Source organism: Morchella importuna (assembly GCF_003444635.1).
Source record: "Morchella importuna strain M04M26 chromosome Unknown Morimp01GS015, whole genome shotgun sequence".
In the NCBI taxonomy this organism is placed as follows: Eukaryota; Fungi; Ascomycota; class Pezizomycetes; order Pezizales; family Morchellaceae; genus Morchella; species Morchella importuna.
Genome location: NW_025763412.1, coordinates 923875 through 944088, shown reverse-complemented (window position 1 = coordinate 944088; position 20214 = coordinate 923875). Strand labels below are relative to the sequence as shown.

General features: G+C 48.0%; 4 protein-coding genes across 4 annotated transcripts; 1 reads left to right on the top strand and 3 right to left on the bottom strand.

The window, feature by feature from the left end:
* Window positions 1-4150: 4150 nt before the first annotated feature.
* Window positions 4151-6026, bottom strand: LAJ45_05682 (uncharacterized protein; the record flags this gene model as incomplete). Its single annotated transcript, XM_046115251.1, has 7 exons — window positions 4151-4351; window positions 4411-4666; window positions 4719-5185; window positions 5242-5509; window positions 5563-5619; window positions 5672-5765; window positions 5825-6026. The coding sequence occupies 7 exons, from the start codon at window positions 6024-6026 to the stop codon at window positions 4151-4153; spliced, it is 1545 nt and encodes a 514-aa protein (XP_045971773.1).
* A 431-nt stretch (window positions 6027-6457) lies between these two features.
* On the bottom strand, window positions 6458-9431 carry LAJ45_05681 (uncharacterized protein; the record flags this gene model as incomplete). The annotated part of the gene is made up of 8 exons (XM_046115250.1): window positions 6458-6460; window positions 6517-6550; window positions 6623-6723; window positions 7233-7457; window positions 7506-8159; window positions 8223-8544; window positions 8614-8952; window positions 9013-9431. 8 exons carry the CDS (start codon window positions 9429-9431, stop codon window positions 6458-6460), a joined length of 2097 nt encoding a protein of 698 aa, XP_045971772.1.
* Window positions 9432-11106: 1675 nt separating this feature from the next.
* On the top strand, window positions 11107-12859 carry LAJ45_05680 (uncharacterized protein; the record flags this gene model as incomplete). The annotated part of the gene is made up of 6 exons (XM_046115249.1): window positions 11107-11191; window positions 11253-11443; window positions 11516-11606; window positions 11688-12033; window positions 12096-12218; window positions 12280-12859. The coding sequence occupies 6 exons, from the start codon at window positions 11107-11109 to the stop codon at window positions 12857-12859; spliced, it is 1416 nt and encodes a 471-aa protein (XP_045971771.1).
* A 4249-nt stretch (window positions 12860-17108) lies between these two features.
* LAJ45_05679 (uncharacterized protein) lies at window positions 17109-18688 on the bottom strand (the record flags this gene model as incomplete). The annotated part of the gene is made up of 8 exons (XM_046115248.1): window positions 17109-17115; window positions 17171-17172; window positions 17230-17235; window positions 17294-17348; window positions 17482-17599; window positions 17674-17879; window positions 18283-18402; window positions 18669-18688. 8 exons carry the CDS (start codon window positions 18686-18688, stop codon window positions 17109-17111), a joined length of 534 nt encoding a protein of 177 aa, XP_045971770.1.
* Window positions 18689-20214: the final 1526 nt, after the last annotated feature.

Here is a 20214-nt window from a genome sequence, read left to right as displayed (position 1 = left end):
GATAATCGATGGAGAATTGACTGTTCTCAAGTTTGATAGCTGAAGACGGCTGAAGATTGGAACAAAGTTCTCCTGCATGCCAAGCGTTGGTGTGTGCTAGCTCTCTTGGAAATATTAATACATAAGACGCTCAGCCCTCATAGCCTGTAATGCTCTAGTGAGCTTCCTTCCAGAGAACCCTACCATTTGAGAGTTACATGTAGTTTCTTGTGGGAGGAACTGAAGACTGAAGACTGGCACATACAAGCACCCCCCCCCCCCCCCCTCCACTGCATATCGTTACCCCTCTCCACTAAGCCCCATTGTCCATGAAATGGTAATTGCCCCCGTGCGCCTTGCCATCGTGCAATTTTAACCCTTCCACAGCCAGAGAGAGCGCGTGTGTGGCATAACCGATGGTTTCCATTACCCCATTGGATTTCCGACTCTTGTGTACCGACCACTGATGTTGAGTCATGTTGCAATTATCTGGGTGTGCTCGCCAGGCTCCCCTGGATCCAGACACCCCTGTCAAGGCTAAGCCTTTTCGACAAGGGCTTTAATCAGTTAAGCCTTTGGATTAACAAGGGTCGTGTTCAGATCTGCATACTAGCTGCATAAATGCTATCCCGCGATGGACTTGTTTTTTAAATATCCCCGCGAGCTATGTGTTCTAGGTGCCTTCTTTTTTTGTTTCCACGCTACTATATCCGTCAAAATTTAGACCCGAGGAATTTAGGAAGGCTCACTCACCGTGGATAGAACGCCGCAAATAACATTTCCCGTAAGCTTTCAAAGTCTCCCCACGGTGAACTCCTACCACCTCGCCAAATTTAGTTTCACCGGGACCGGCACCGTGCCGAGAACCGAAAAATTCGTTAATTGCGCTGTTTCTGCAATACTGGGTTTAGCAAAGGGGAAAGAGCATGGAAGTAAAATGTCTCATCCATCGACCATTACGCTAGAAGTGACAGGAGGTGCTAATCTTTACAGCTTAGCCATAGTTTATCCGAGACTCTGAATAAGAACCTACAGCATGCTGTAGGTTGTTCGTTTGCGCGCCTAAATGAGTCTCGGGTAGGCTGGTAATTGTGATTACTGATCTTTTTTCTTATGCAGGTTGAGTGTGCTGCAGGCCCCGGCAAATTTATGGCTACATACTCGCGACCAGCAACAAGAACCCGAAAATGCACGTCCTAATCTGCAACTTCCATTGGAGTAGCAGTCACAAATACACCAAAGACTTGCAGCTGCATATTCGGGTTCTTGTTGCTGGTCGCGAGTACATGTATTGATTAGACCGTGTTGCAGATCGCGTTGAAGTATATACTGCGCCCTCAATTTCAAGTCGACTTTGGCCTCTGTTGATCATCATGAAGCTACATCCCTTCAGTGCTAATGACCGTAACCATGACTATTTCCAACGAAACAAATAGATGAATCACATTGGAAACTGAGAATTCTGGAGTTCATATCAGTCCACGATCAACAACGTTTCGAGCTCCACGTCCATTGGAATGTACTTTACCTAACTATTTATGGATAGTAGATACAAGCGCAAACATCCCTTTCCCCCCTTTCAACCTAGAAAATATGCTTATCCGAGTTTGGCCCCGAGAACTCTCCCTATCGCGGTACCTGCAGCTACTGTTCTCCGTGTAGTGCACCCTTTTCACACGTGACGGTAGGCTCCAAGATTGAAAGGAATTCGTTTTCTTCTCGACGTCGAGTCGGGGATTTATATTCTACAAGTAGTGACGCGTCATTTGGACCCTTTTATTACTCCAGTTCTCGGCGGCCGGATACTAGTATCTCCGAATTTTGTGTGCTTACTAACTACATATAGATTTTGCCAAGAATATTGTTTGGTTTGTGAAGAATGATTATTCTTACGGGACAGGGTGTCGCGTGTTGATAAAGCACATGTAGATCACAAGAAAAGGTACAACATATTAGAGGCGTTGAAGTGGAAGTACATAATCTCTTCACCACGACCCAACGTCGCTAATGAGCAGTAGCCAAACGCACCCATTCAAAGTTCATAGCTACCAAGCACTGCACTAAGTTTGATGAAAGGCAGAGGAACGACAGTTTATTTCGTTCGGGTTACAGTTACTGGATCCGAAGGTAGAGAAAAGAAAGAGAAGAATGATGGACATGAAAGAAGAGAGATGTCGAAGATTTGACTGACTACTTGTCCGTTTGAGCCCCTGCATTTTTATTAGCCCCCATATCGCACATGACTGTATATATGTACTAACGACCGATAATATAAAAGACTTGTTTTTTCACCCCGCTATTCTTCAATCCCAAATTCAAAATCGATGTCTTGTCCAACTCTAGATATCTGCGGGCTAATGTGTATCATCGATGCATCATCGACATCATTGTCATCTAAACCCCCCTAATTCATGATATACTTCCTTTTGGAGATTGTTGCACACGATTCTTTCTTCAATATGTCATGCTGCTTACTCATGGACTGTGTCCAGCTCAGGTACCCGCCGGGTCTACGCTTCTACGCCGTACGGCTAGATAGATTACTCGAACACCTTGAGAATCTTAATCAGCTGTGTTCCAGGCTATGACGCCATAAAATTAGGCATATCAAAGCTGAGAGATTGGCCATAGGCTACTTGAAAAGAGTGCGGTTACTTGCTGGGTATGGAAAACTTGCGCTATATGAAACAATCTACGCCCTGACTGTATAGCGTTTATCTACCATCGATGACCACTCACGGTCCCGGGGAAAGCAGATAACTTGACCACTAATCAGAGGATGATTGGTGCGGTCTGTGACCGTTCATAGTTTCGTGAGAACACAGAGGTGGTTAGGCCGAGTGATATCTTGTGATTAACCCCCACCCACTCCCTACGCCGTGCAGCAGCATAACCGTTATACTAAAACTTGCAGTTCATGATATATCTAGTCTTCACCTTCGGCTATATCTATCTGGTAATTTTACCAGTGTAATATAACAACGTACCATTTTGTTTACCTAAAGAGCCGGCTCCTGAATACGGCCTTACCGGCGAATATTCCTCAGCCATGAACTTTCTTGACAGGGTGTATCCAGCGGGGAAAAAATCTGCCTCGGTATTCTCATTCGCGAATTGGCAGCGTTTGTTAGAGGATAGACCCACTTACAAATAATTTAACGAGAATTTTACTCCCTCCACCGCGCCGCATTCTTAGACAAATCACGCCTGTATTCCTGTATTCTTGAATCCACCTCCATAGTATATACATGGCGATAGGGGATAAAAAAAAACATAAACGAAAGAAATATACTTGTCAGCCTCGGCGGTCGCAATTGGGACTAAGCTTTATCAAGCTTTCCAACAGGTTGGATTTTATATATTTTCTCCTGGAACCGCGATAGGGCCCACGTGCATTTCTCCCGCTTTTCTCCATTTGGGCTGTTCTAGAAAGATATAAATTTCATCTCGGACTATTTACCTAGCTTCGTCGGCCCGGGGGGGGGGGGGGGTTACAAAAATAGATATAACCATATATCGAATGGTGGAATTTTGGTAAGTTTTTCCTCGCTGGATAATGCTAGGCCTCCCATGAATGCTGCTCATTCGCGGTTAGGTGTGCCCAGCCAGATTATTCGCCGCCGGCATTGTTCACCGGGAGGCTAGGTCAGCACCTTAATATATGCATACTTCGTATACTTTCGTTTGGCCTAGTACTGCGAATACATGTATGGGAGAGAATTTAGCACTATCTTGACCTCTTTCATCGATCGCTTCATTGTTCAACTCTCTTATTTTTATGACGATCGTATCACCGTGGTTCTCAGTGCGTTGAAGTGCTTATCGGGAGATCTTACCCAGATTGATACCTTACCCTAAGTTATGCTAGGTATATCACTCAAAGGGATGAAACATACATGTTTCAGTCAGGGTTAGATGCCGAACGTACGTGAATAACCTATCAAGGGTTATTTAGGAATTAAATGTTTCTCCCTGTCAATTCGGTGCTACGTGGCAACCGAGTGATAATCTGTGATTAAATTTCGTAAAAAACTGAATATTTAACAATGTTTTGCGGTATTCCCAATTTTTGTCACAACATAGAACTCAGTCTACAGGACTTAAAAACATTCCTTAAAGATATTTAATCATTCTTCATATCACATATAATGTATCATGCCATAAAGACTCCCTACGTCGTCTGCTGCTGTCCTTGTGACGCATGTTCCCTTAGTTCCAATGCAGTGCCATCTTTATCCTCTCCTAGGGCGGCAACCTTCCTATCTAATGCCTCCTCTTCTCCTGCCTCAACAACATCAACCTGCCCAAATAACTTGTCCATCCTCTCCAGAGAGATGTTTTTCGTCTCTGGCAGGATCACATACACCGAAATCTAACATTCGTTAGTAGCCACCCCATAAGCACTATTATTCTGGAGTGGAAATGCTTTACCAAAGCGACCACGTTCAGTGAAAACAGCAACCAATAACTCTTCGCCCCCACATCCTCATTAAAGCCAGGCCACGGCTGCGTAATGGCCAGCAAAAACGATGTTTGCCCCAACATGGATAGCCCAAAGGCTTTATCTCGCACATGTTGTGGAAAAATTTCAGAGGCTACGATTGGTGCAATTGGGCCATTGGACCAGCAGTATGTCAGTCCTACAATAAACAACATTGCAACCTCTGCCACCGCTGCAGCTTTATTTCTATTCCTTGCCGTTAGCCCGTAACACCAGAGGGCGGGGGACTATCACTTACTGGTTATCAGGAAACGAAGTAGTCAACGACGATAGGATCAGCAGCGCCCCTGCCTGTATCGAGAACCCTACCAGCAGTAAGGTCTTCCTCCCAAAGCGATCCACAGTAAACGTATTAACCAATACAATGAACAGCTGAAGAACGCTCTGGATCCCGTTTATTGCCAGCGCCTGGGATCCAGAATCCCAGCCCAGTGACTGGTAGATGAGGACCGCATACATTGTCACTGCTGCAATACCACCCATCTGCTGTAGTGCCGCGGCGTAGAAGCCGTAGAGAAGCCGTTTCCGCATTGCAGGGTCTTTGAGAAGACCCCAATAGCCAGGAGTGGAGTGGCGCTGCCGGTACTCGCGAGACATGACGAGTTCGCGGAATTCCAGCTGTACATGCGGGCTGTCGGGGGTGCCAGAGCGGATTTTGGCGAGGATATTGAGGGCGGTGGTGGGGTCGTCGGGATATCTCTCGAGCTGTGCCTGATGTTTAGCTATAATTTCAAAGATGAGCAGAGAGCGGTAGTTCTCACCAGCCATCGAGGCGACTCCGGGTACCAGAATGAAAGAATGATAAAAAAGACCCCAATGGGAATCTGGATGGCATTTGAAACCCTCCATGCTATATTATTGGGGGACTTATGAAACGACATTCCGTACCCTGCCCAGAAGGCAATAAGGGTGCCGAGCTGGTAGCCAAATTGAGATACCGTGCCTACAAAGCTCCCACGAAGCTTCGTAGGTGCACACTCAGCGACATAAAGATTGGTAGCGACATATACGCAGCCAAAGCCGAGACCACTATTCTTTGTTAGTAAGAATATATTGGAACCATTCATTTAGGACCAACGAACGTTATAAGACGCCCAAGAATGAGCACTCCGAAGGTGTTTGGTACTATTTGAACGATACTATTTTGATTAGAATTATATCTACTTGAGAATATATAGCAATGGAACTTACACTCCGATAATCATTACAGCAATCGAGATTCTCAACGCCCACAACCTCCCGAGCATATTCGCCAAAGTCCCTGCCACAAACAACTGCGCAAAGCCTAGTTGCCATCCCTCTGTCAACTCTCTTATCCGCCTTTGAGGTTATGTGAAGACATACCAGTAGTAGCCCATGGAATAGTGGCAATAATTCCAGACCTATTCGCATCTACCGAATAATAGTCCTGAAATTGCTTATCTGCCAAAATCACACTCATGATACCAGCATCGTAACCGTTGAAACAGGTTGCAAAGACCATTCCATACAGCATGAGTGCCGCATGGCGATCGTCAGGTGGGAGGAATCTTTGGAGGAACCCCATTTTTCTCTTTCTTCTTTTCTGCTTGGCCGTGGAAAGTGGGAAAGCAGTGTCTTTCTACACCGTGGCCGTGGTATGTATACACACGTATATACCTGGTTTACAGAGCTCTACCTTCAGAGCATATATGGATGACATGGGTCGGGAGTTTGACCACGGAAAATCATCACCTCTTTGCGATTTAGCCGTGAGATCTGGGGTGAATGGAAGACGATTGTGAGGGGTGAATCATGTGGAGAAGAGGCATGGGGATACGGGCAGGTATGTAGGCAGATGGGGTCTGTGTATGCGAGTTTCCCCGGAATTTGACGTTGAAAATTAATGATTATTGAGCGCTAGCTGTAGATGAGTATGTGTGGTATGATTGGACTGCGGTTCCCTATGGTTTCAATGCTTGTATTGTGTGTACTCAGTTGAGTACACGCCCAAGAATATTACTACTAGTATTACTACTCATGATAACCTAAGTAAGTGGGATAAGTAGAGTACCAACTTGCTCTACTGACCCGCGTAAGTGCTCAATAGATCTAATAAAGCATATAGCAATCAATAACACATTAGCATTGCACTACCCGAGAAACGTTGACAAAGATACGCACAGTCTCAAACTAAGCCTTACAAAAGTATCTAGTATATTACTATCGGCATATATCCACACCGACAGACACCCCCTGCTCGGCGTCCCCGGTGGGGGCCCCAACTTTCGCTTAGCCGTTAGCGAGACTGAAATGCGGGGATAAAAGCTTCGGGTAAAGACCGACCGAGTGCGGTGATGTTAGGTTTGGGGCCGGTTTGTAGATGCCGTGTGGTGGTCAGTTTACATTATGGGGGTGTTTACGAACATTCTCATGGGGATCAGTACCCATAAGTACACTAAACAGTGTGTATAATATGTCACGGTACTGTTACTTCCCACAATGAGTATTTCCAGGACTGCTGCGCACGCCAAGATTTGATCCGCTATCAAGGGCCAATGATAATATTCTCACTTCCTGATCATCACACACAAGCAGCTATGTACATCTGAGAAAAGAAAACCCCGCCTTGAGAAACCCAGAAAATCTAATTCCTTTGAGATACCGGAGACAAATCTTGATATACTATTCGGACTCTGCTCTGCTTCAAACCAGGGCTTCTCCTCGGACCCTTCCTTTCTTGATATATTAAAGTTTCCTACGCAGATATACGGCCAGTTGGATATGGGGGTACCTTCAAGCCCACCCTCATATGTCCCTTTCCGCCTCTGTTCGCTCTGAAATAAAACGGGGTGAATACCAAGTCCCGCGCAACATACGAAGTATAGTATGAAGGATACTTCTCGATATCATAGACCTGCCCGCCGGAGGGCATGCTGATCTGGACATAGGTCTCGTTTGTCTTTGGGTCTGTGACGAGCTCCTCTTGGAAGGGTGCTTCCAGGTCGATGTGTGTTGTCTATGTTATGTCAGTCTAGTCCATGACGATGTGAGATACGGTGTAGACCTTGAAATGATCGGTCACCCAGCTGTTATCTACGTCTTCGACACAGTAGACGATGGGGCCTCTGGCAATACACGCAGTCTCACGGTTAGTGAATGGGTGTGCCCTTATCACCCGCGGTATCATCGGCACATCCAGCGTTATTCCCGAGCTTGAGTACGGCTCTGGTATCGAGATGTATCCGTTGACTGCTTCAGGTATACTGCTGCTACTCCCTGACGACACTGTCCATTTATCTTCAGCCCACTTAGGAATTCGGAGCTTCATATTCAGTGTCAACTCCAGCGATGTCTTGGTCACTGCAAAGGACACCTTTCCATCCCATGGCCAGTCGGTCGTCATCTGCACTGTCACCACGGCACCAGTACTCATCTTCATAGTCAGCGTTGCGGCAGTGTACAGATGTACCACCAGGTCCACGCCCGATGAGGTTTCCTCCCAGGACCAGATGTAGCCTCCCATCATTCCGAGTGTCCGAGCGATGTTCGGGGGACAGCAGGCACACTCGAACCATTCCTCGCGCTTGGAGAGGTCCTGCGGAGAGGAGGCGAGCTGGTTGAGGTATGTGAAGGACTTGCCATCGACAGACATACTAGTGAGCACTGTGTTATAGAACGCGAGCTCCATGGTGTCTGCGTATTCTGCGTTGAGGTCCACCTACTCTCCGTTAGCACCCCCCTCTCATGAGCCCATGAACAAGCATAAAAGAACTTAACTGACCTTCAAAAGCCTCTCCGCCAACATCATAATCCCAATACTCGCACACGTCTCCGCATAACACCCGCCCTCATCCGTCGCCTGCGGCAAGAAATACGCATCCCCAAACCCTTCCCACTGCCGCACGGCCCCAATGCCACCGGTCTCATACATCTTCTTCCCCACCATATCCGCCCACAGCCGTTTCACAGCAACCAAATACTCCTCCGACCCGGACCCGTCCTGCCGCACCAGGTCCGCAACCGCAGTGAGCAAATACATTGCCCTCACCGCATGACCCTTGATGGTCTGTTGCTCCAGAATCGGCTTGTGCGCCTGCTGATACCTACACCCGCATCCCTCTTTAGTCATACCAGCTCAAAAACACGTCGCGGCGATCATTGACAGCACATACCAATAGCTCTTCTTCTCCGGATAGTACCGCGGGACTTCATTCTCGCGGTCCCCGCGCCTTGCGGCCTCCTCGGTATAGAACTGCCCACCGTTGCGGCCGCGCTCGGTGATGAAGTAGCGGGCAAGGTCGTGGTGGCGCTGGTCGCCAGTGAGCGCGTAGAGGCGGAGCAGCGCTAGCTCGATCTCAGGGTGTCCGGGGTAGCCGTGGAGCTGCGAGGGGCCTGGGCCGAAGGTGTTGTAGAGAAGGTCGACGTATTTTAGGATGGGTTCGAGGAGGAGTGTGTTTTTGTAGTGGTGGTGGTGGATTAGTGCGGCTTCTATCAGGTGGCCAGCGTTGTAACTGTTGCCGTGGTTAGTTTTCTGGTTGTTTGATCATTGGTATCTAGCTAAGGAAACTTACAGCTCATGCAGGTCCCTCAAGTTCGTGAACCTTCCACCCTTATCAACCACCGTGAAGTGGATATTCAAATACCCGTCATCCTGCTGCGCGCCGCGGATCATGTCCACCAGCTCCTTCACCGCCTCATCGATATCCTTTAACTCCCCTGCCTCCTCCGGGCACTCGCTCAGAAGGTAGCATGCGCCCTCAATCCACTTCGCGAGGTCCGAGTCCCAGAAGAGGTGGTTGGGCACGGGCCAGTGCGTGGGCGGGTCCGCGTAGCTGGGGTGCGGCTGCAGCCGGAAGGCGTCGTAGCGGCCGGTGTGGTGGAGGAGCGAAAGTTGCGTGCGGAGGGTCGTGGGGAGGGTGTGGCGGAGGCGGGAGAGGAAGCTGTGTGGGGTGAAGGTGGTGTGGTGGAAGGTGGTTTGCGGGTAGGACATTGTGAGGCTGGCGGGTGGGCGGGTGCTTTGGCGGCGGGCGACCGGTGGGTGCGGGGGGAGGGAGGTTTGCGGTGGAGGGGGGTTTGCGGTGGAAGGGGGTATAGTAGTTGGTTTTTATCTCGTATATTTTATCTTATGAGTAGTTTGGATGGTATTGAATACTCAGTCAATGGGGATGGCAAGAATAGACGCAGCTGCGCAGGAGCAGATATATTCATAAACAGCTCCTCAATCACAAATCAAACAAACACCATGTACCAGCGCAGCTATCTATCTGGTCAACACAAACTGATATTCCCATCTGCAATCATTACCGTAACCTATCCCCATACATACCAATAACCCAAATCAAATCCCCAACCCCAATCCCAATCCCAGCCCGTCGGCATTCTCCACACAGGCTAATATTCACCAGCAACCGTCCATCTGCGTTCGTAGTGGGGTAATGATATCTACATCGACATCCCATCTCGAGATGAACAACCACATTAGCCTAAATTAACTACAGAAATGCTTAACCTACCTATCCCTCCCCCACCGAGTTATGCCCGACACCGGGCTATAGCCATCCATAGCCAACGAAGATCCGGCACCCCTACTTCCCTTCACACTCAATCCCAAATTAAAGCTACTGGTAAGTAAACAAAAAAAAAAGATGCCTAATATACCTACCCCACATAATATTGCGGGGAAACCCACCGCCATCTAGACCATCAGCTCATCGCTAGCTCATGGGCCCCTGACATATAACGCATCATAATATCATATCATATCCCGAACTCTCAGAAAGAAACTTAACCAGGTAAGCTAAGGCCGGTACATGCTCCATGGCGTGGCGCAACCGGCCTGCATTGTTCCGTGTGCGGGATCAGCCCGGGATGTTCCCGGGAGCGCTCGCTTTGTGGAAGCTTGGTATTATTACTGCACTAGGTAGGTTTTGGAGTTGTGGTGTAGTATGGTATGGGAATAGCGGTGAAAGAGATGTTGCGACTAATAGTAAATATAGGTGTATGTCGAGAGTAGAGTTTTAATAATACATGTTCTTCATAATATGCAATCAAGTAATGAACCAAAGCCGTATTCAATTACATGTCTCATAAATAAAATAACGAGAAACAACGAGCGTCTCTCTATTACCTCCAAAGAAAAAAAATATCCCACGGGAGTTCCAGTGAATCCAACAAGTCCAAATAGTAGTCCATAGCCCATATTGCGCATGTCTAACCACATTCATCCATTGCAATTAATTACAATTACTACCCACAACCACAACCGCAACCACAATGATCAATCTACCACATTTTCCATCCAACCCAGCCAAACATCAACCCTCGGGATTTCTCCGCCCCCCGGCCGGCTCCCGAGTACTCCAACCTAAGCTACATGAAGGTTTCCCCACAGAGCAGAGCAAGGAAGTAATATCCCATCATCTGATAATAGCCAAAAGCCAGTATTGGCACATCTTGAGGGCTAAATCGCGACTCCAAGCTATCCAGCTAGCTTCCGTAGCCTAGTATTTTTTCTTCTCCGGGCGAGATGACCCCAGAATACTAGTACCACTACTAGCTGGGCTGGGCTATGAGCTCGTCGGGAGGCCTATAAAGCTCCTAATCTCCATCTCAAACTCTTAATTCTCCTGTCTGCAGATAGCCAGAGCTCCTCGTCTTCCGCCACCATGTTGTTCAAACATCTCTCCCTCCTCGGCCTCGCTGTGTTCTCAAACGCCGCAGCTGTGTCCAAACGAGACGCCAACAAGATTGGTACGCACCTTCTATTCTTCTTCCAGACCTCAATGCAATCATACTAACCCTCCATGTACAGCCACAATCGACTTCAGCACGACCCGCGGTGCTCCGAAGCAGTACGGCAGCGGCATCCTCTACGGCATCCCCGACACCGACGCCTGGCAGATCCCGAAGCACTTCTTCACCGACATTGGCATCAACCATGGCCGCGGTGGGGGGTCGCAGGTCCCCGGGAAGGGGTGGGTCGGCGGCGAGGCAGACTATGTCGTATGTACTAGCTACTGAGCATTGTCCCTGGATCTGGTTGAACGACGGGCGCTGATATATTTGTCATTGCAGGCTCGTATTAAGTCTGTCCACTCAAACTACCTGAAGCTCCGAGAGCTCGGCGGAAACTTCTTCATGCTCAACTCGGGCCTTTGGGGCGGCGGTAAGCTCCCCCCCCCCCCCCCCCCTTTATCTTGACAGAAAGCAGCTTCACAGCGTCTAACATGTATTTACACCTGCGCAGATGGCCTCTTAGTTGCCTCCGACCCTCTTCCCGGCGACAACGACGACTGGAGCTCCTACGATGCCTTCCTCTTGCGTGTCGCCGCCGATATCAACAGTCTAGGCATGACGCAGGGCCTCATTGTCGAGCTTTGGAATGAGGCCGACTACTCGGCCTTCTGGCTTAACCGGTCGAAGGAGCAGTGGCTAAAGGCGTGGGGGTGGGCATACCACCGTCTGCGCCCGCTTCTACCGGCGAGTGTCATCATTGGCGGGCCGGCGTTTGCGACGGAGATGTCGAATGCCGGGTGGTGGCCGGACTTTTTCCAGTATGTCAAGACGAACGGGTCCGTGCCGGAGTACTGGTCGTAAGTTATTCTTCCTGTGTGGTGGCAGAGACATAGAAGGGACACTGATGTATGGGGGGTAGATACCATTGCTTGTTCCAGGCTGGGGGAATCGGAAATGATCCAGAGTGGAGCATTGCGCAGATGAACGGGCTACTCACTCAGTACGGGCTCCCGACAGGATCACCGCTGAGTATCAATGAATAGTAAGTCCACCCCCATATACCCGCGCTCCCACTTGAACACAGCTAAATATTAGCCCTCCAGCGCACCTCCCGAGGACCAAAACCCCGGTTACTCCGCATGGGTCATCTCCACCTTCGAGCGCCGTGACGTCTACGGGCTGCGCGCAAACTGGGCCGCCGGCGGCGCACTCCACGACTACATGGCGTCGCTCGTTGGGAAGCCAGACGATACCAACGGCGGCACCTACAGCAACTCGTCCGGTGGATACTGGCCGACGGGTGAGTGGCATCTGTACAAGTACTACAAGCAGTCCCAGACGGGTGTTCGTGTTGCGAGCGAGCGGTCGGTTGATGACTATTTTGATGTGTTTGCGACGTGGGATGCGAGTAAGAGGAAGGCTTCGGTGATTGCGGGGACGAATGCGGTGACTGGGACCTATGATATTCAGGTAAATGGATTGCCCGCGGGGGCGTTTTCGCGTGGTCGGGCGAGAGTCGTGGTAAAGAAGTATCCGTGGGTGAGCTTCAGGGCGCAGGTCACGGAAGCGCAGATTGTGACTGTCTCGGACACTGTGTATACCGTGACGGGTGGTGCCTTTACGATCCCGCTGACGATCACGGAGGCTACCAGCGGGTATTCGTTAGACATCACCCCTGCGTAGAAGTACTGGGTGCGCAAGCAGATGTAGTTAGTTATTAGCTCTTGTCAATTAAAAGTGGGAGAGGTTGTGCAGAGAAGGTTATGCATACAGAGATCTAGATGAATCAAAGAAGAGAGGAAGGATCAGCGCCATGTCTGTGTAAGATGGACAAAGAACACGTATCGCAAATAAGAAAGATATCCATCTTTGCTGTGTGAGTCGTACGGACGAGAGTTTAAATCATAGAATATCACTCGACATGGTCGATCCCCACCGTGCGCGGACTCCACGCGCAGCAGAACAACGCGCACGCGGGAATAGCCCTTCACCTTCTGTTCATTTCTGCGTACCCCCTCCTCCATTTTACAACATCTTTCAAGCCTGAGCTATCTACATAGTTTCTGCGTCTCTCTCTCTATTCACGGAGAATTCTTACCGTACGGGCCAATGACCTTTTGCCGGCTCCACCCTCGAGTCTAGATCTTCTTCAATCGATCCCCCTCCTCCAAATCCCGGAAAAACATATCACCACCAACACCTCCTCCTCTTCCATCTTTTCCACGCGTATGGCCACGTACCGCCACCACAAGACTGCCCGTACAAACGCCTCTAAACCCTCCTCTCTTTATATTTTCCCCACCCATGATCTCTTCCTATTCGAATTCCGACCCTACTCTTGTGCCCCACAATCCCAAAAGACGGCCACTACACAAAACCCACAACACCACCTACCAGCCTTCATCGCAACCCCACGTCTTCGTCCACCGCTTATGCCTAGCTGGCTGATATCCGGGCCAGCTGGCGCGCCAAGTAGGCCGAGTGATTAACTATGATTGGAAAAGTTGCTGCTGATTTTCTAGTGAGTGCGACTGGGTCCAATTTTGGGCCAGGAAGAATGGCAGAGTGGTTAGAGTATGGTATTTTGGCGGTGAATTTCCCCTTTTCTGCGCTGGAATTCATCCCGAACCTGTTCTGGGGAGATCGTAGTAGTTCACGCGATGGTTAGGGAGTGAAGGCTTTCAGCGGAAGAGGTGAAAGCTATGGAGAAGACTAACCATTAATCTCCAGTACCCACCCCCTACTAATATCACAGCCTGAAAAGACTTGATACCACCCCATAAGTTCAGCTCTAGCCCCTGCCCCATTGAAACCAGCAGCTAGTTGATCAAGATGTGTTCTTTCTGCGCTCCGTCGTTTGCTGTACGATAATCATCGAGGAGGCGGATATTATAATAGTCGGTCTCTAATAACACTGCAGTTAAAAAATCTCCACAGCTCACGCTCACATTACGGGTAAGTGCTCGGTTCCCGTGGTCTTGCTCGGGCCTCTGTCCCAGAGCACTCGACGCCGGCAGTCGGTCCCCATGCCCGGAGTTGTGTCCTCTCCCTTTCTAGTATTTTTTTTTTAATTACGCAGCGTTCTATACAAGAATTATGTCCCAAAGGCAAAAAACTACAATAAAAATCACCATTTATTTGTCTTCAGTGCTCCTTTGGTTCATCACCATTAAGGAAACCTCACCAGAGAAGAGCACCGCTTTGGCTCACTCCAGCCTCGTATACTTTGACGAAGCTGCTCATTATTCTTACTCGCTCTTGGCCAGAAGTTACATTGCTTATTCACCCTAGTACATGTAGTTTTCGTAGCTCGCGAGCGCTAACACAAACACTTTAACGGATATCCTCATGCTCTCTTGCTCCACGGGAAGGAGGCCTTTCTCACGAGCCCAAAAGTCGAGATCGAGACACAGTCTTATTACACTCGCACATCTCATAGGAAGCACCAGCAACCGGGCTTGACTATTCACGATAATGGTAAATACGTACGCTCCCTAGTTTTATCTCCTAACCACAACCACAGCCCTAAATACTATCGATAAAGGACACCAACGGCAGTCTGAGCGGATACCTGGTGATTTGAGGGAGCGGGCATATATGTGTCCATCCAAGTAGTTGGACGATACCTGTCTTTATTGTGGATTAGTTTAAATAGTTGACCTTTGCAATAAATCACGTCTTGCCAGTTATCAGATCCTACTCTTGATAATATACACTTCACCAGGGGGAGGGTGAAGATGAAGATGAGGATGTACTGGAAGATGCCCAGGACGGCGAGAACCTACGGTTGAGTGTGATTATTGGTCTTTAGCGCCTATGGTTCATGACCGCTAATGTAACAACTCTTACAGAAACATAATACAACGGAGAATTAACCTACGGGTGGATCATCACATTAATTAGTCTCTAGCACATACAATTCACCACCGATAAAATCACAGCAGCAATAGAAAATATCTACATGCACATAACAAGCACTACAAAGTCGACCGAGCTTACTAGCTACATAGAACCGTGGGACCAGCTAGCAGCCAGGCTTAACAAAATACTATTACCGTCCATTCTTCTTCTCATTCAATACCCCTACCCTCCAATATTTCTGGAGCCTACTCTCGCGCGACGACCGGCACGGCAAATCCTCGGTGCGAAAGACCTCAAATTTAGGAGCAGAGTATACGGAGAAGTGCTACGATCATTGACCTTCCTTTGGTGTCCATAGCTCACGATGATGACAACGTTAATAGAAAACTGAAAAAGCCCACGACTCATGGCCATAAATAGTCCCGATCGAACCTACCTACTTGCTGCCTCAATTGCTAAATCTCTCGCAATGAAACCACGAAGGCGAACCGGCAGATACTCGAGCTCGAGACCCGAGCTGCCTCGATTCAACCGAGATCTCGCGTCCATCCCACGCCCTCATTCGCCGGCCGCATTTTGTTAAGAGGCCAACTACCTTTCATCGTGCACAGGCGGTATGGAGGTGGGGTTCTTTGAAGCTTCTCCCCTAGGCTCATGGGAATTGTATCAGGTCCTTTCCCTGTGTATGTTTTGTCCGCTGACTATGGCAGGCCAATGATCACGCATCCAGTTAGAAAGCTTTACTTGGTCCAACCCTGAAACAGCTTGTACTTAATAGCTCCTGTTGTGCAATTGGACATATTTCCTTGACTGGCCGTTGCTTCCCTATACAAACAGGACCTGAGTGGACAGTGGACTAAATATCTGTACAATACAGTTCCAACCAGTTACCAAGAGACCAGTACAATTCTCTCCTAGCTATCATTTGCCAGTTTGCTTACAAGCTACACAAGCAGCTGCAACTCAAGGCCTAGAGATTCCTCAAATTATATAATTGCACACCACCTGCAGACACTCGACCTCATCAATTTAAAGTCTCAACTAACTACATAGACACAACCAAATACCACAGCTTCTACCTTGAAAATTTTCATTTCCTTCTCCCACTTCAAGAACAGAAGGTGGGAAGGAAGAAACTAAGCTGGTAGACATCGATAGTACACAGTAGCTAACAGAAAAACCAATCATCTAAATAAAAGAAATAAAAAAAAAAAAAAAAACGCAACGCCCCTTGCGGAACTAGCTGGCTGAAAAAATAAACACACATACACAACACCTGAAAAAGATTGAAGGTATACATCCAAGTGAAAAAGAAAACACAAAAATCTTAGTCCTCATATTCCTCCCCGAGTCCCACCCGCCCGCCAGTCTCTACTATAACAAAAAAAATCGACAGTGCGAAAAATAAAAAAGAGAAGAAAAAAAAGGGACATCAGAAAAAACACAACTTCATCGTGAGCAGCATCAAGTCATACGTAACCCCACCCTGCTTTCCCGGTTTCTCACCATGAGGTTTACGCCAATCCTACACATACGTAGATGACAAGATCGCCTTTCTCAATCAAAAACAGGAAGAGAACTCCGCTTTCAAAAACGCAGAAGGCCATACAACCGCAATAAGAGTGAGACACAAACTCATGAGAAAATGGGAATACTTGTCGAGAAAGATAAAAAAGAAAAGATGGAAAGAAAAAAGAACTTAAAACTATCCGTGTGAAAGAAATACGGGCCGTACCAGAAAAAGAAACAGAAAAAAAAAGATAAAACACCCACCCACGATATGTAAAACATGAAAAAAGGAGTAAAATTGATAGTGTTAATAAGCACCACCAAAGTTAGAACTAACCACCCATTCTCAATCACCAACCCAAGTTAACCAGTCCAATAATTGGGGCGCACAAAAGCTGGTCCATGCTAATGTAATATCGATGTGGTGATCTAATCGAAGCTGGTTTGATAGTGGCGGCTATGTGAAGGTGAAGTGGGGGACGGATATTGACGAGAAGGTGAAACTAAAGATTTCGATGATTTTTTGTGATTGACGTTGAGAAAAATCGACGATTAGATGTTTTTACATCCTGGTCTAGTAATTAGTCAGAATCCGGGGATGCAGGAAGCGTTTGCAAGACATACCTCTAAAGCAAGACACACTTCTTTGGCTTTTTCTGTGGAGGTGGCTCCAAAGCAGCGACAATCGCCTATTATTGCGTTAGTTAACCCTCTTGGCGAAAGAAAGGGAGATAAAGGCAAGCATACCTCGTCGAATACGTTCTTAAGACCCTTCTGGGTCAAAGCAGAACACTCAACGTACCTAAAACGTTGTCAGCATCAAACGAGACTTTCACCATTTTTGAGCGAAACCCGGAAAGAGTCGATGTAGTAAAAGAATTTAGGCCGACAAATAGAATATCGCATACTTGGTTGGAGGGGTGGGAGTATCATACTTGACGGCGGATAGATCCTTTGCAAGCTGTTCACCCTGCTTGTAGCTGATGGGTGCCTGCCGTTGTTTCGCGAGCTTCTCAATCACACCGGGATCATCGCGAAGATCGACCTGGGTGCCTGTTGTAATAATAATTCGTTAATGAGTAAATGACAAGCACAGAAATCGGATGATCGGTGGTTTATAAGCTTACCAACAATCAAGCAAGGAACCCCCGGGCAATGGTGTCTGACCTCCGGGAGCCACTTCTCCTTGACGTTCTCGAAGGACGGGGGAGAGTTGACGCTGAAGCAAATCAAGAAAACATCGGTTTGCGGGTAACTCAAGGGCCGTAGGCGATCGTAATCCTCTTGCCCAGCGGTATCGAAGAGTCCGAGGGTATATGGCTCATCTCCGATCCTATTCAGAAAAGGAATATTAGCACATATTGCACTGCGTCATCTAAAATACAACGTCACACAAAAAAGAGAGACCGCAATCGAATGGAGAAGTAAGTTGTCGCGGTCAATGGTTGGAGAATTTTGTGTTGGTCCAAAGCTCGTCAAGGTGGTGTGAAAGTTCATTGTGAGTTGACTCTTCGGCTCCCAAAGATGATGCCATTTACCCTCCTCTTGCGCGTGGCCAGGAGGTAAAAGTCCCTTGGAATAGATTCCACTCCAAATAGCTCTCCAATATTCCGCGCGCAGAAAACACACACCACAATCCCCTCCACAGCTCAACAAATGGCAATTTATGGCATGTTTCCATCCTCAAGCCGCCCCAAACAATGAAAGAAGAGAAAAAAGAGAAGAGTAGAACTTACATAACGGTAACAGCATAGTTGTCGAAAACGGTTGGGACGTATTCGCTGGGGAATTTGTTGGTCGTGTAGGAGATTAAGAGACAGGTTTTTCCGACGGCACCGTCACCGACGACAACACATCTAATATTTATAGACCGGAATGGTAAGCACCTATTTTATTATCAACCCGCTCAGGGCACCACCAGCAGTAGCAGTAGCACTAGTGACAACAGCAGTTGTAGTAGCAACGAATGGGTCATCCGCGAGCTGTGACCCCCATCAATTGTTCATCTTTGTTGATATCACTTGAGGGTCACCAAGCTCGAAACTGGGACCAACCACCAATCACAGCTCCAAGCCATCTTCAAATTAGGAGTAAACGACGATTTACTGGCGGGAAAACCTACTTGATAGTGGCAACAACCATTTTATTTTCTTTCCCACTTGGCGCCAATTTTCTAGTGGTCTTGATTTACTGGAAATTCTCGTGGGATTCCTTCGAAAGCTTATGGATCCTCGACTTGTCTGTAATGATCACGTAGTACGGGTCAATAAAAGTTTTCCTTCTGAAGAGGCCAAAGAAGCCCAGATGAAGCATAGAGATATGAAGGGGGCTAGGTGGTGATAACGACGAGTGGATGATGAAACAAAAAAGTGGGCTGTTGGGAAGCGGGAGTGTGGAGTGGACGAGGGTAGAGACATTAAAAGTTACGCAGGGGTCTGTCAAAGAACAATGAGTAGCTCGCGATCTTTTGGATTATTTCGTGGGACGTGATGAGATGCGCGTGGAGGTCCAAAGTATGGGTACTGGGAGGGTAGATTGTGTGAGTGTTCACAAGAAAGAGAAAACAAGTACGGAAGAAGGAGCTATGTGAGTGCAGGCAAGCAAGCGAATAATGAAACGCAGGTTCTCCGGGTAATCGATAGAATGGGGGATAGGAGGTAGCAGAGTGACGGAGGCGAGCCGTCAATAGTACTAGGCGGGCACCAATATAGCAAAAGAAGGAAGCTAAGTAGGTGTAGTCGAAGATACACAGGGAAACGTATGAACACACGCACCAGATACTTACAGTAATTCTAAAGCTAATAACACTGGACAACCGTACTATCTATCTTCCTGCGGGGGTGGGATACCACGTGAAAGCGGGCGGGCAGGCGGGTATAGGAGTGAGGTCGGTGATCGTTGTGCAATAGAATCGTTGGTAATTTCTAGGGCGCTGCGATGAAAGAAAGAGGAGACCGACGGTAAAAGGGGTTTGCAAAGGGTGTGAGGGGGGGTGCCTCTGAGAGATTGCTAGAAATGCGGCTTTTTTTTTCTAGTTACCCTCTATTAGATCCTTTGCGTGGGGGGGTGGTGATCGTTCGGCTGTCAATCGGCAACGGCGCAAGAAAAGGTTGGATGACGATGGAGTTGAGCTTTTTGTTGTTGTTAGCTGGACTGGGCTGACTTGTGGCTGTTATTGTTTCTGGAGTGATGGGAGGAAAGGAGATGGGGGAGGTGATGTTGAGGTGGTGAAGTAAAGTACGCTTGGACACCGGGGTTGCTCTCCTACCTTGTTGCTACCGAGAGCGTCGACCACAGGTTGATTGGAGGGAAATTGCGCGGTGAAGATTGATGGAAATAGTGTGTCAACCTCGATGGAATAAACAGAGGAATACTCAATTGTAGAAAGAAAGCTAAGTACAGTACTCTATGTACTCAGGGCACCTGCATTCACTTGTGGTTATGGTGGTCAAGAGGGAAGATGCTGATACACATATATATATTGTGTCTCTGCCCTACGGATGGTGGTTGGTATCTGCATACACACACATGTAGGCAGAGAACACACACACAATCCCTATGTCCAGTCTGTCTGTCTGTCTGTCTCTCGCTTCTCCCATAAGATGTTTCAAAGTGGCTGGTAAATGTTCTTATCGAACAGCACACATCTTCGTTGCTTCTTTAGCCAC